Genomic DNA, 14,799 nt, shown 5'->3' on the forward strand with positions numbered 1-14,799 from the left:
GACTGATATATCGTGTAACAGAAGTTTAACGAGTTCCTTTTAGCACTCACGTGGATGACCTAGACTTTTCGTTATTTAGGGTCAAATGCCACTTTTCGCACCATTCAGATATTTTTTTAAAAATCGTTTAGCAGTTTTTTTGATCTTCTGATGACTTTATTAGTCGATAAACGACAGCGTCATCTACAAACAACCGAAGACAGCTGCTCAGATTGTCTCCCAAATCGTTTATGTAGATAAGGAATAGCAAAGGGCCTATAGCACTATTGTGGGGAACGCCTGAAATCACTTTTGTTTTACTCGATGACTTTCCATGAATTACTACCGGTGTTTCATGTGTGTCGTTTATAGATATTTGCTGTAGCTTTTCTCAGGACAGAGAGGACACTTTCCTCGATATGGCAAACAATGGCAAACACTTGGGTGAATGGTAGGTGGAGAGTGTGTTGTTAAAGTGTGAGATGCCTTGTCAGTAGACAGTGCAATTGGTGTGACACTGCAGATAGTCTTTAAATTCTACGGGTGCACTTATTAAAATCTAAGTAGTCTCGTGACTACAAACAGCACCAACTGTTAATGTTAGCCAGGATTTTGTAACTTGTTAAAAGAGTAAAACCACGTTATATGCTCAAAAATAATTTATTATATGAATGAACTAAAACATGCTTAAAAAACATACTAGCTACGTAAAGCAGCGTTCTCAGTCTACAGCATACAGAGTAAAACACTTGCGCGGGGCTGTTTTCTCCTCAACGAACCAGGCAATAGCTGTGTCAAAAACAGTACGAAGTCAGAGTCTTTTGCCTAACGAGACAGCTGTCATATCGAGATTTATTTTCAGCGTTAGCTGATGCTATTGCAAGGAACTTGAGTAGGAAACGAGCGGTGATCCCAGATCCCCACGCTTGTACTGTTAATCAGGCGGCCAGGCAGGGTGAGAGCGCCGCGCTGAACGAAGAGTAATGCGGAGGAGGAGTTAAGACGAAAGATTAATAAAATAATGTAATGTAACATTCCGCGTCTGACTCTCAGTGGGGGAACAGGGGGGTGGTCGGCGAGGGCGGCGCGTCGTCCTGTACAGCGTCGGCGGACGGGGGCGGAGGGCGGCTCACTTCCTGCCGAAGGGCGGCAGGTAGGTACCAGAGCCGGCGCCGCCGCCGAAGCCGCCGCCTCCGAAGCCGCCCCCGAAGCCGCCGCCGCCCCCGGAGTACTGCACGTCGGCCACGTAGCCCGTGGCGTCGCTGGCCGTGTAGCGCACCACCTGGTTGCGGCCGTCGGGCAGCAGCACCTGGTACGTGCCGCGCACGTTACCCGCCCCGTCGCCGCTCTCCTGCTGCCCGAAGTCGTTGCCCGACGGCGGGTCGCGGACCTGGTACTGGAAGTTGTACGGCTGCGGCTGCAGGGGGGTACAAAACAAACGTGCGTTTCAGTACCTGAGCCACATCTCACGTGAATGAGACTATTTCTCCTTGTCCAAAAAATAATATGCATTTCTTGCATTTGGAGACTTAGAGAAATATTTTGACAATGTTGACTGGAATACTCTCTTTCAAATTCTGAAGGTGGCAGGGGTAAAATACAGGGAGCGAAAGGCTATTTACAATTTGTACAGTAACCACATGGCAGTTATAAGAGTCGAGGGACATGAAAGGGATGCAGTGGTTGGGAGGGGAGTGAGACAGGGTTCTAGCCTCTCCCCGATGCTATTCAATCTGTAAACTGAGCAAGCAGCGAAGGAGACAAAAGAAAAGTTAAAATCCATGGAGAAGAAATAAAAACTTTGAGGTTGGCGAACGACATTGTAATTCTCTCAGAAACAGCAAAGGACTTGGAAGAGCAGTTGAACGGAATGGACAGTGTCTTGAAAGGAGGATATAAGATGAACATCAACAAAATCAAAACGAAGATAATGGAATGTAATCAAGTTAACTCGGGTGATGCTGAGCGAATTACATTAGGAAATGAGACACTTAAAGTAGTAAAGGAGTTCTGGTATTTGGGGAGCAAAATAACTGACGGTGGTCGAAGCAGAGAGGATATAAAATGTAGACTGGCAGTGGCAAGGAAAGCGTTTCTGAAGAAGAGAAATTTGTTAACATCGAGTATTGATTTAAGTGTTACGGAGTCGTTTCTGAAAGTATTTGTATGGAGTGTAGCCATATATGGAAGTGAAACGTGGACGATATATAGTATGGACAAGAAGAGAATAGAAACTTTCGAAATGTGGGGCTACAGAAGAATGCTGAAGATTAGATGGGTAGATCACATAACTAATGAGGAGGGAGATGATGAGTTTGGGGAGATAATGAGTTTGTGGCACAACTTGACTACAAAAAGGGATCGGTTGGTAGGACATGTTCTGAGGCATCGAGGGATCACCAATTTAGTACTGGAGGGCAGCGTGGAGGATAAAAATCGTAGAGGGAGACCAAGAGATGAGTACACTAAGCAGATTCAGAAGCATGTAGGCTGCAGTAGGTACTGGGAGATGAAGAAGCTTTCACAGGATAGAGTAGCCTGGAGAGCTGCATCAAACCAGTCTCAGGACTGAAGACCACAACAACAACAACATTTAAAAGCCCGACGAATCTTTGTGCAGCTGCGTTGTTCAGTGTCGCTAGTATGCCAGTCAATCGTGTCACGTCGCACTTTTCAGTTCTGCGTGCACAATGACCACCTAAAGGTGCCTTGAACGACAGAGAGTGATGACTACGTGCCATGGGATGGTCTGAGGATGGTACTGTGTCCGAAACTGGTAGCCAGTAGACAGTAAATATATGTTCTTCTTCTATTCTGACAATGTCGCAACATCTTTTCCATCGACAGCCAGTACTTCTTTTACCAACTTGTAATTTATTTCTTACTGTTTTCAAAATCTTACGTCCATCCATTCTGTCTATGAGTTCGTTCCATTCATGATTACTCTAGTACCCACTTATTAATGGAGTTCACTTTACATCCTTTCCTAATGCTTTCACTTCTCTCTGTATCTCGCAGTGTCTTCCCTGAAACCCTTCGGAAAATTTTCATTTCCGAGGTTTCCAGAAGTCTGCTTGTTTTCAAATTTTTCCGGTCTTGCCTCACCTGTATACGTCACTACTGGTCTCACTATTGTTTTGTATACTCTTGCCTTTGCTTCTACTCCTGTGTCAGCCGGCAGCTGTGGCCGAGCGGTTCTAGGCGCTTCAGTCGGGAACTGCGCTGTTGCTGCGGTCGCAGGTTCGAATCCTGCCTCGGGTATGGATGTGTGTGATGTCCTTAGGTTAGTTACGTTTAAGTAGTTCTAAGTCTAGGGGACTGATGACTTCAGATGTTAAGCCCCATATTGTTTAGAGCCATTTTATTCCTGTGTCCGTGTTTTTCAAAAAGTATCATTTAAATACACTCCCACTTTGTCTGCTTTTGCTGTTAGCTTCAATTTCGACATTTCCACTGCCGGACAGTTCAGTACCAAAATATTTCAATGTAATTACCTATAGAATAATTTTTCCACCCACTTCCAGTCTGCGTCCAACAGATTCCACAAATGTAACACTTTTTTTTGAGTGAACGTCGCCATATTTATGTTTTTATCTGCCACGTTAAAAACATGTAAAATCTTCTGCAGGTTATCTTCGCTGTTTGCATCGTCAGCATTACAACTGACTTTTACCCCTTCATAACCTATTCTACAACCACTGTCAGCCAATAACTTTTTTATCATCTCGTCCATGACTATATTAAGAAACAGCGGGTTCAAAGAGTCTTCTTGTGTAATACCACTGCTATGCAGCTAGTTAACCTAAACCAATTTTCGGTTGGATGTAATTGTTGGTATAACTGTCTCAAACGGTTTTTATTAAGCTGGAAGCAATCACTTGATTGCAGAGCACGTTACCACATCTATTAACTGAATCCTATCGAAATCCTTCTTTAAATCAATAACACAACGTAAAGCTGGTCTGTTGTGTTCAATGGATTTCTCTACAACCTTCTAAGAATGAATACTGCTCCAGTCCATGACCTACCGGATCTAAAATCATACTGCTCCTCTGCAAAGTAAGTAATGCTTTTTATTTTATTTCTTATTAGTTTTGTTATAAGTTTAAGGGCTCTTCAGATTTACCCCTCTGTAGTCGGATGGATCTTTCTTATTTCCTTTTTTTGCACATGACAACTGTGATACTTCTTCATTGATTTGGAATTTTATTACCAGTTAACCAGCTTGGTTAACTGTTTAGTTAGTGGACATCCTCCACACTTCAGTAATTGATTGGGTATCCTATCTTTCCCTGGAGAGTTCCTATTTTTTAACAGGCTTACAGTTTCTTCTATTTCTGTATGTGAAACAGTATATTGATCTCTGATCTGTTCGTTTTCTGGTGATTCTTTTTTCTTTTACGTTTACACACCTCTTTTCAATATGTAACCTATGATTCCTCATTTATGTCGTTCATATTCAAAATTTCATTTAATTCTTTCCTCTGTTGTCATATCATTCTCCAATTTAGTTGCTGCAACCCACAGAAATAAATAAATAAATTGCGACTATAGACTAAAAACATACACTTTTTCAATGTCGTATAGGTTGCTGTTACATCAACACTATATCGGGAATGTGTAGTACCGTCTCCTGCCATGTGTGAAGTTCGTGCTTCTATTCGATTTCTTCATGCTGAGGGGTTCCGCCTTATTTCCGCGCAGCCCGCATGACGTAACTGTCACGAGTGACAGAACAGTGCGGCAGCGGTACAGAAACTTTGGCACAGGACGTACGGACGTTCATAATTCAGGAGGTCAGGGAAGGATGCAGGTCTCAATAGATGATCTTGCTCAGCGAGTGGATCAGGTGAATCGAGAAAATCGTCTTCGAAAGACAATTCAGAACAATTGAAGAGGAACGCTATCATCAAGCATTGTTCCTCATCATGACACTACTCGGCCACACACTGTAGCTGCAACAAAGTCACCCCTCCAGCGTTTTCGATGGCAAGCGTTTGATCAGTCCCCCTACAGTCCGTTTGTGGCTCCCTCTTATTTTCGTCTCTTTACTTACATGCGGCGAAGAGGACAACATTTTGACACAGGCACCGAATTGACTGAAAGCACTGGCAACTGGCTTCTACGACGAGTGTATTGGAGAGTTCGTACAACGCTGCAGCAAGTGTGTAAGACAGAGTTGTGGCTATACGGAAATAGCTGCAAGATGTAGTTAGATGTTGCATATAAATTTTTTTTTATTTTCGTTGTGGTTTCCATTTCGCCACCGATTGGACCTTGAAAAACAAAATAGCTATCACCCATGGTTTGAAGTATTCTTTAAAGCGAAGTGTGTGCTGATCTGGAACTTTCTGGCAGACTGAAAACCTTTTTGCGCGCACGACTCACAACCTATTGACACATCTTTAATTCTGGCAGTACCTCTCCCCTACTTTCCAAACTTCACAAAAATTCCCATACGTTCATGTAGTTTCACGTCTTATTTACCCTTTGCTCTTAATAGCAGGTCATTTGAAAAATGTTGCACACTCTACCTTCAGTGCCAGTATTTTTTTTGCCCGGACAGATACCTCCCAGCGGTAGCTGAGTGGTCAGCGCTACAGAATGTCAATCCAAAGGGCACGGGTTCGATTCCCGGCTGGGTCGGAGATTTTCTCGGCTTAGGCACTGGGTGTTGTGTTGTCCTTATCCTCATCATTTCATCTCCATCGACGCGAAAGTCTCCGAAGTGGCGTCAAATCGAAAGACTTGCACCCGGCGATCGGTCTACCCGACGGGACGCCCTAATAATAAAAAAGAAGTGTAATATTTCCTGCTCTAATTATTTTTTCTGGGTTGTGGAATTCAATCAAATCACTGGCCTGTCTTACCCTTGTCTGCTTCTCAAATTACTTTCCCATGAAACCTTTACCTTTGAAGATTCCGTTTATGTCTTACATACGAGGTCTTGTCTTTATATCTACTGCGAAGTTTGCCAAATTTTTGAGAAACAACTGTCTAACTTACGATCAAGTCGGACGCTTCTCATAAACCAAGGAACACAAATGTTCCATATTTCTTTACCTGATAGCTTTTACTTTCAAAATCCTCAAGAGCCAAATGATTTGGAAGGTTCCATCCGCTTCTTATGATTACGAGTAAGATTGCACATTTCGAGTTTCCATATAATTGTAAACTACAGTATTTACTGCACATCATATCCTTATGCAAGAGGGAAAGCTTCAGTCTGAAAGCAATACTATAAATATGAGTAACCGTATAATGCAATAACTTAGCCATGTCATTACATGGAAAATTGAGCGACAGAAGTACTGAACTCCTCGTGACTAAACTTCAGTGAAATACTCACTTCCCTTTCGGTACACATCTTCCGTTTAAGGTTATCGTGTAAGACGTCGTTGGCATTTCTGAGATTCCAGCGAGCTCCCGTTTGGGTTGGAGACCTTGCGCGCTCGGTAACTGACTTTCAAAGCTCGTGCCTCACAAAGCGCACTCAAGCAGTTTCCGAGCCATTAGAAGGGAATGATGGGCAGTCGTGGCAGCTGACGGAATGTCTGAAAGGCGCTCGTCGTGCCGTGCCATCGCAGCCGATGACAAGGAGGAAACGAGGCTTTAACGACAGCTAGAAAGTAAGACGGACGTCCATGAACTTTCACGCGGTCCCAGAGATGATGCCTTCGCCGCGGGAGTCGCCCAGTTTCCCCAAAAGATGCTATCTGTCATCCGGCTGCAGCCACCCTCCCATCTCGCGCTCACGACAAAGGTAAACATCCTGGCTGGCAAGCGAATAGATGCCCCTCTCGTGCTGACAAAAGGCCGCAATATGCTCGTGAAGCAGATATTTTCAGTGTTATCTCTATCATTTCTCAAATTGAATGTTGGGGTTAGAATAGACTATATACGTAATTTATCGCTTGGTGTCAGTATGCGGTGTCCTGAAAAATATTCCAGAGACAAGCCAATTGTTTAAGGGTGTGCGGAATGAGAATGAAAATTCACTCAGCCACTACCTATTACCGTCTCTAATAGACATGCCATCGTTGGGGTATTACACTATAACATCCTTCAGATGCTTCTGCTATTGTCCTACCTATAAAACTCTTGTGGCAACGCAGTTCACGAATGTATACTTCACTAGTGTCCTGGATAATTCCATTGCAGGTAGTGCCATCATCATCTTATACCACTATACCTTTATGTCACATCACTGTGGGCGAAACTGCACGTGACAAGAGGTATGGTGGTGAATTTTTCTATGAGTTATTCAGATTCCCACCCTTAGTAAGTAATGTATCTCCGGTTGACATATAACTCTAGAACTGAGAATATATTCAATAGTTTCTACGGCGGTATATTCAGTAGTTTCTACGAGCTAGGAATGATTCCTTTGCTTAACCCCCTGAAATATTTCTTTTCTTTGCACAAAAAGTACTCGTATTACTTCGACGTCACTATAATAGGACATGATAGCCTTCCACGTATTCAATAATGTAAAGCGACTAAACGATGAACTCTAACTCGAAAATAACGAATAAAAGATGTATGTCCACTAATTCACACACAATACGGCGCCAGTTTCACGGAACGAGAAATTCAAGTTAACCATGCAAAAGGTAACATTTCCCTCTGTGGGATCTGCAATTGTCTTGTATTATTGACATGATATTTGACATGCCACCAGAAGAACGTCCACGTTTATGTGATATTTTCTTTTGCATGCAGCTTCATTTTAAACGAACTCCTTAAGCGCTACAGGTATCAGCTTCGTTCTCAAGGACCGAGAACTGAAGCGGAATGGAAGCAGTCGATTGACTTCCATACGGCGATTAATTCAGCCTGATCCCGGTATAAACGTGCAAACAATACAAAAAAATCCCACCCGGACATGCCTTGAAGACCCAACGGTACTGATCGGCCACCGTGTCACCCGAAGTGGATGGGCAGGTAGTCAGCATACCACTCTCCCCGCCGTTGTCAGTTTTCGTCAACGGTGCCGCTACTTCTCAGTCAGGTAGCTCCTGATTTGGCCTCACAAAGGCTGAGCGCACCCTTCCCGCCAACAGCACACGGTAGACCCAGACGGTGACCCATCCATCTGCTAGCCAAGCCCGACAGCGCTTAACTTCGGTGATCTGACGGGTACCTGTATTACAACTAAGACAAGGTCGTTGACAAGACTGAACGTAACACCGTAAAACTGCAATCATTTTCTACAGTTTTCTCCTTGAAGTTTATCTTTCCTATTGGGCGCCGAGACAGGGTGAGGTAACGCTGTGGTACATTCTGGACTTGCATTCAGAAGTACGGCAATTCAATTCCGCGGCCAAATTAAAACTTTTCTTGGTTTGCACTTCGCTTAAGGCTAATACTGTGATGACTCATTTGACATGGAAAGTTCCAGTTTCACTCGCCTTCCTTCCCCATCCGAACTTGCTTTTCATATCTCATGACTGGTCGTAATCCACTTATTCAAAGAGAATGGGCGATTCAGAATCATAGTAATTTTAGAGGAATAAAACTAATGGCACTTTTAATGAAACTCTGGGAGATGATAGTACAAACACGGCTCTGGCAAGAAACAGCAATATGGGCTGAACAGTTAAGATTCATGCCGGAGTAAGGAACAATTGTAAGTAGGCTGTTTAGGTTTTCTTATTGGTAACGCCATGTAGCGCTCTGTATGAAAATCGCTGGCTGTGCTGTGTGCAGTCTGTGGCTGGTTTGCATTGTTGTCTGCCATTGTAGTGTTGGGCAGCGGCAGCTGGATGTGAACAGCGCGTAGCGTTGCGCAGTTGGAGGTGAGCCGCCAGCAGTGGTGGACGTGGGGAGAGAGATGGCGGAGTTTTGAAATTTGTAAGAATTGATGTCATGAACTGATATATATACTATGACTATTAAGGTAAATACATTGTTTTCTCTCTATTAAAATCTTTCATTTTCTAACTATGCCTATCAGTAGTTAGTGCCTTCCGTAGTTTGAATCTTTTATTTAGCTGGCAGTAGTGGCGCTCGCTGTATTGCAGGATCTTGAGTAACGAAGATTTTTGTGAGGTAAGTGATTTATGAAAGGTATAGGTTAATGTTAGACAGGGCCATTCTTTTGTAGGGATTATTGAAAGTCAGATTGCGTTGCGCTAAAAAAAAATATTGTGTGTCAGTTTAAGCACAGTCATGTATAATTTTTCAAAGGGGACGTCTCACAGTGATGGAGTATATGGATTTCGGGAACTAATAGACAAACATATGGAGAAGGAGAAGGAATTTCATATGGTTTTAATAGAACTAAAAATGCCCTACGACAGGGCGCCACCGCAATAAATTTGATGAAGTGTGAGAGGTGGGGGATGCCAGAAAAATATTTAAGTCTTATTCAGGACAGGTACTGTGTAATGGTGCTAGAATGCGGGCGGATAAGAAGCAGTGTAGGGCTAAACGACTGCGTACTAGCTAAAGTTGAGTTGCATCAAAGGTCTGCATTGAGCCACTGTATATAAGTCTTGTCATCGATGTACTATCAGAATGAGTTAGAGAGCAAGTTCCTTGGCATATGATGTTCGCAAATGACATAGTGTCATGTAGTGTCAACACGGATGACCTAGAAATCAGATGGCACAGTTTTTTAAAAGCTTTGGAAGACAGAGGAGAGAAAATCAGTAGGAAGAAAACGGAGTATATGTGCTTAAAAGCCAGTCGGATGGACAAAACTTCAAGAAACCCGTAACTTTAAATGTTTAGGATCAACAGTGTCGACCTGTGGCAATTCATACATAGCAATAGCTTGCAGAATGCAGATAGTTTAGGTGAACTAGAAAAGGGCTTCAGGTGTATTGTGCGATAGAGGAATAAATCTGAAGACTAAATGAATAGTGTGTATGTAGTAGTGAGATCAGTAATGCTATGTGAGGCAGAGACAGGAGCAACATTAAGGCGTATTTCAAGGCAATGGATGCATCTAAAATGAGAATGTCAAGAAGAATTTGTAGCGTCAGCAGAGCCGAAAGGTTCAGAATCAAGAAGGCAAGAGGCAGCGTTAAAGTGACAGAGATTTCAAAGAAGGTTCAAGTGAGAGGTGTGCAATCGTATGGTCATTTCATGAAGAGGTACGACCTCTATGTTGGTGAGAGAATAATAGAAATTATAATGGAAGGCGACAAAGGAAGATAATGGATGCACTGTGTAGGCGAGGAAATAAGGGAGAAACATTTAAGGAGGTTGGGACCGAGGAAAATGGGAAAGAAATGCCAGGGACGTTGACGAAGCGAAAGAAGTAGAAGAATGATCAGTCGTAGAATTTTGAATTCCATTTATTCTCTTGGACGCATCTATCACGGAAGATTCAGTACTCACCGCGCCTCCGAATCCACCGTTGCCGCCTCCAAAGCCACCCCCGAATCCGCCTCCGAAGCCGCCGCCTCCGGGACCCCTGCCGTAGCCGACGTCAGCCCGCACCACCAGCGGCGCCGCAGCCAGCATCACAACGCACAGGGCCAGCATCTGCAACACGCACTGCGTTACGCACGTTGCATTTTACTACAAATGTCGTGCTCTTACAAATTCAGCTGGATTCAAATTAACGCGAGCTCACGTACGCCTAGTCTGAAAATTGCGGTAGTAAATAGCAAACTTCAGGTAGTTTTCCACTACTATTCTCTCACCAATTGTAATTATCTGAAACAGGTTACTGTAGTTATTGGTTCTTCCTTTTTTGTATTTGAACAGCAATCACAAGAAATGAGAAAGCCACTTCCTGGAAACCTGTCTAGGATTTGCAGTACTGTCGAGTTCAGGCTTCAGATCTCAAGAAAGAATCACCAAAACCGCCATACGTTCCCGTTCTATCAGAGTCTCGAGGGATACATTTGGCTGAAACTCCATCATCACTATCCACTGTGTTGACACTTTATGAAAGGGCCAGTAGCGGTTCAAATGTTGGCCTGGTCAATTTAATATGACTCACTTATACATCTACTTCTATACTCCGAAAGCCGCGCTACGATGTGCGGCAGAGGGCACTTTGTGTACCACAGTTACATGCTCCCTTTCTCTGTTTTGGTCACGAATGGTCAGCATGATGAACGATTGTTAGTAAGCCTCTGTGTGGGCTAGAATGCCTAACTTTACTTTCATGGGCTTTTCCAAAGACATACCTACGAGGAAGAAACACGTATATTGGATGACCCTTCTAGAAACGTACTCTCTCTGAATGCATACAGTAAACAGCACCGTGGAGCAGAAGACCTCTCTTCCAGCGTCTTCAAGCGTCTGCAGCGTCTACCAGTAAAGCTGAGCATCTACTGTAACGACATGCAATGCTTTACTTTGGTTGTTCTCTATTTACTCTATCAGTCCTATCTGGTACGGATCCCAGACTGACGTTCGAAGTCAAAGAGAGTAGTGCGACGGTTCCTTTTGCAGTGCTACGGACGGTTTATTCCATTAACTTTCCCACAACGATCTAATTGCATATCAAATCACCTCGATTTAAATGCAGATCATCAGGAGTCAATAAAATTAGGTACTGAGACCACATTGCCGAGTTAAATGCCTTAAATATGTAAACGTGTTACATATAAGAAGTAACTCATAAAAGGCAATTCACAGAGAATAAATCATAATTAAATTAGGTCTTTAAGATGGCCAATAAAAGAAGAACTAGAGATTCCACGGACATTATACTATGAACGAAAACGCAGCCATTACCCTATAGGATAGTTTGAATGTCGGCCAGAATTAAGAGAAAGAAAGAAAAAGGAAGAATATTATTTAACGTCCCATCGATGACGATGTCATTGGTGTCAGTTGTGCTGAAGGTGGCGTGCCCTTTCATTCTTCCCACCTAGAAAACTGTTCACCGAGTCGACCGACCAGACAAAACTTTAGTGCTTGTGAGCGGGCTATAATGACTGGTTTTCAAGTCACTGTAACGGGAAGAAAACGTCCTACGTGCAAAGTAGTTTCTAAACGTAAAACTAGTGGTTAGAAGACCAACAGGAAATGTCTAGACCGAGCGAGTGAACAAGGTGGAATCTGCTAAGCATCGCACTGTCTTCTCGATGGCTCAAGCACTTGCTGCGGAGGAATGTTGTTTCCCTTTATCGGGGACCACCTGACAACTGAATCACACTTCACAGTCGTAAATTTTATGTCATATTTATTTTACTTTCATAGCAGTAAAAAACACGAACATTATTCATATGTTGTGCCACATGTAGTACTAGACTACTGTTCATAATTCAAACGTTCCCTGGCAACAAAGTACACGACGCAGACTGCATTGGTCAATATATGCCGTGGCTCCTCCTGAAGTGAAGTTGCACCCACCGACAATTCTCAGAGGCCACGCGGCCCACTGTTAAGAAAGTTGTTTTATACCAGCTGTTTGTATATTCAGGCGCCGCACTTAGGCATAAGTAACGAGTGCAGCTCAGCTGCCTCCAGCCATCCAGATTTAGGTTTTGCTTCATTTCCCCAAATCGGGTATAGATGACTGCTAGGATTTTTTTCTTTGAAAAGGAAAAGGTAAATTCTATTCTTTACTCGTATAACAATTAAAATTTATGATTCATTTGCACTGATCTCATCGCCGATTACATTTTATACCCAAATATTCCTTCATTTCTTAAAAGACATTGAATTTACTTACAAGTAAATAGTGTCTTAACTAACGTGGATAAAAAATTAAACAAATCCAAATTATTGATTTTTCGTACTAATGTTGTTCGAAAATTACTTCGATGTCTTTACGCATCACTACACGCTATCTTTTTTTTTCCGAAGAGGGCGGAACTGTATAGAATAATCGTCAAATAGTACTCCAAGAAAAGATATGCCAGAGGGGACAAAACGAGTGATGCTATAGCTGGGCTACGTGTTAGTTCTTTCTTCCATGTCCTCAGTTCTCAAAAAACTACTTCTTTTCCCCGATATGTACTATATGAACGAATGTGGACGCTGTAAACTAAGGGCTCATACGCAACTCTTCGCTCACAGTTTTATATCCAGGTAGGAATTCTGTTGGGATTTTCGTAATAAGTAAATAAATAAATAAAATGTAAAAGATGCAGAAACATCTTTTTTTTTACTAAAAACAAATTCACCTGGTCATTATCGTGGGACATCATACGGTGATGTGCGGAGGGAGAATGAGATGTTAAAACCTGACGGGTTGGTCAAACATTTACGTGACAAGACATTTGTCTACAGAATGACGTCGAAATTCCGTGAAGTTGATAGGGTGTTTATTTAAACACGGAGGCATTACAGACCCGAATTCTCACCTTCGAGCTAATCATGTCGACGGCTGTCGGTGTCAATCAGAAGAGCGGATGAAGTGCTGCTCGATGTGCTGCTTGCGACTGACTGATGCCCGCCTGCTCGTCTCGCGGAGCTTATATAGCGAACACATTTACGAGCTACCCGAATACCGTACCGCTAGTTCCCAGGGAGATCAGGGCGTGACATTAGTGAATAATTGTGTTACGGATCCGGGAAGAGGGGGGCAGGGCGGACCTCGGCGGCGGTTCTTAGTGCCGCTTTTTGGTGCCTCCGAGGCGCTTCTTTCTTCTCGACGCGCGAGGTGGGGGGCAGGGGAGAGGTCACGTGGGTCAAGAATGGAACCAGAGCGGCATCCCCGCCGCAGGCGTGATGCCTCTCACTTTATCAGCGGCTGCGGTTGAAGGTTGCGCACTCCGGTTACCCAACGGGGACGCCACGCCGCGCCGGGATGAGGCCCACCCCCACCCACCCGAAAGACCACCTGCCGCTGTCGCAGCCGCTGCGGCTACCGGCCACTCGCTGCGAGGCCGTAATACGCCGCCGGAGCGCCAGTGTCGCAAGGAGGCGACCGCGCCCCGCCAGCCAGTTCTCACGGCTGTGCCCGCGGAGCGCCCGCTCCGTCTGCCGCGCGGAGCAGCTACGAGAGCGTCACGACTTCCGCCAGGCGTGAAGCGTAATTTCATTTCGCCCGAGATGTCTAGCTTCTGATACGTATTCCATCCCGCAAAGCGATAGTCTGTCGCCCTGCCAGAGACACGGCTCTGTGTTCGTCAGTGGTCCACTTCATCGAATTTCCATCGGGGTGCTAACGTCTGCAGGATGGTACATTGAACGTGACCGGGCCAAATATCTCACGAAATAAGCGTCAAACGAAAAAATTATAACAAACTAAATTTGTCTACCTTGAAGGGGGAAACCAGATGGCGCGATGGTTGGCCCGCTAGATGACACTGCCATAGGTCAAAGGGATATCGACTGCCTTTTTTTAAAAATAGGGACCCCCCATTTTTATTACATATTCGTGTTGTACTTAAAGAAATATGAATGATTTAGTTGGACAACTTTTTTCGCTTTGTGTCAGATGGCGCTGTAATAGTCACAAACATTCGGCTAACAATTTCAGACGAACAGTTGGTAATAGGTAGGTTTTTTAAATTAAAATACAGAACGTAGGTAAGTTTGAACTTTTATTTCGGTTGTTCCAATGTGACATATGTACCTTTGTGAACTTTTCATTTCTGAGAACACATGCTGTAATAGCGTGATTACCTGTGTTGTGTACATAGTTCCGCACAGTCAGCGCGTACACAACTTTCCCACGAGAGCGCGCCCCGCTAAGCACAACAGCGCAGGCGCAGCGCTCGCCCGTCTCCGCACTACGAGATGGCGCTGTCTTAGAGACGGACCAAATTCTGATTCCGCCGATCCGCGTATTAATATGTAACGCAGCCAATGAGATTTCTGCTAACGCAGAACCTTTTCTCCTCGCGGATCTCACTCGCGCAGTAATACCTGAACGCTCGAGGTACTATAACGAATGTACAG

The 14,799-nt window shown here is 44.0% G+C and overlaps 1 protein-coding gene across 1 annotated transcript; it reads right to left on the minus strand.

Annotated features, from left to right (window-relative positions):
• Positions 1-626: 626 nt before the first annotated feature.
• Positions 627-13,335, minus strand: LOC126272827 (ctenidin-1-like). Its single transcript, XM_049976024.1, has 3 exons — positions 13,257-13,335; positions 10,327-10,473; positions 627-1,396 (listed from the first exon to the last, which is right to left on the minus strand). Exons 1-3 carry the CDS (start codon positions 13,269-13,271, stop codon positions 1,109-1,111), a joined length of 450 nt encoding a protein of 149 aa, XP_049831981.1. The 5' UTR covers positions 13,272-13,335; the 3' UTR covers positions 627-1,108.
• Between the last annotated feature and the right edge of the window lie 1,464 nt (positions 13,336-14,799).

Source organism: Schistocerca gregaria, chromosome 5 (assembly GCF_023897955.1).
Source record: "Schistocerca gregaria isolate iqSchGreg1 chromosome 5, iqSchGreg1.2, whole genome shotgun sequence".
NCBI classification, from domain to species: Eukaryota; Metazoa; Arthropoda; class Insecta; order Orthoptera; family Acrididae; genus Schistocerca; species Schistocerca gregaria.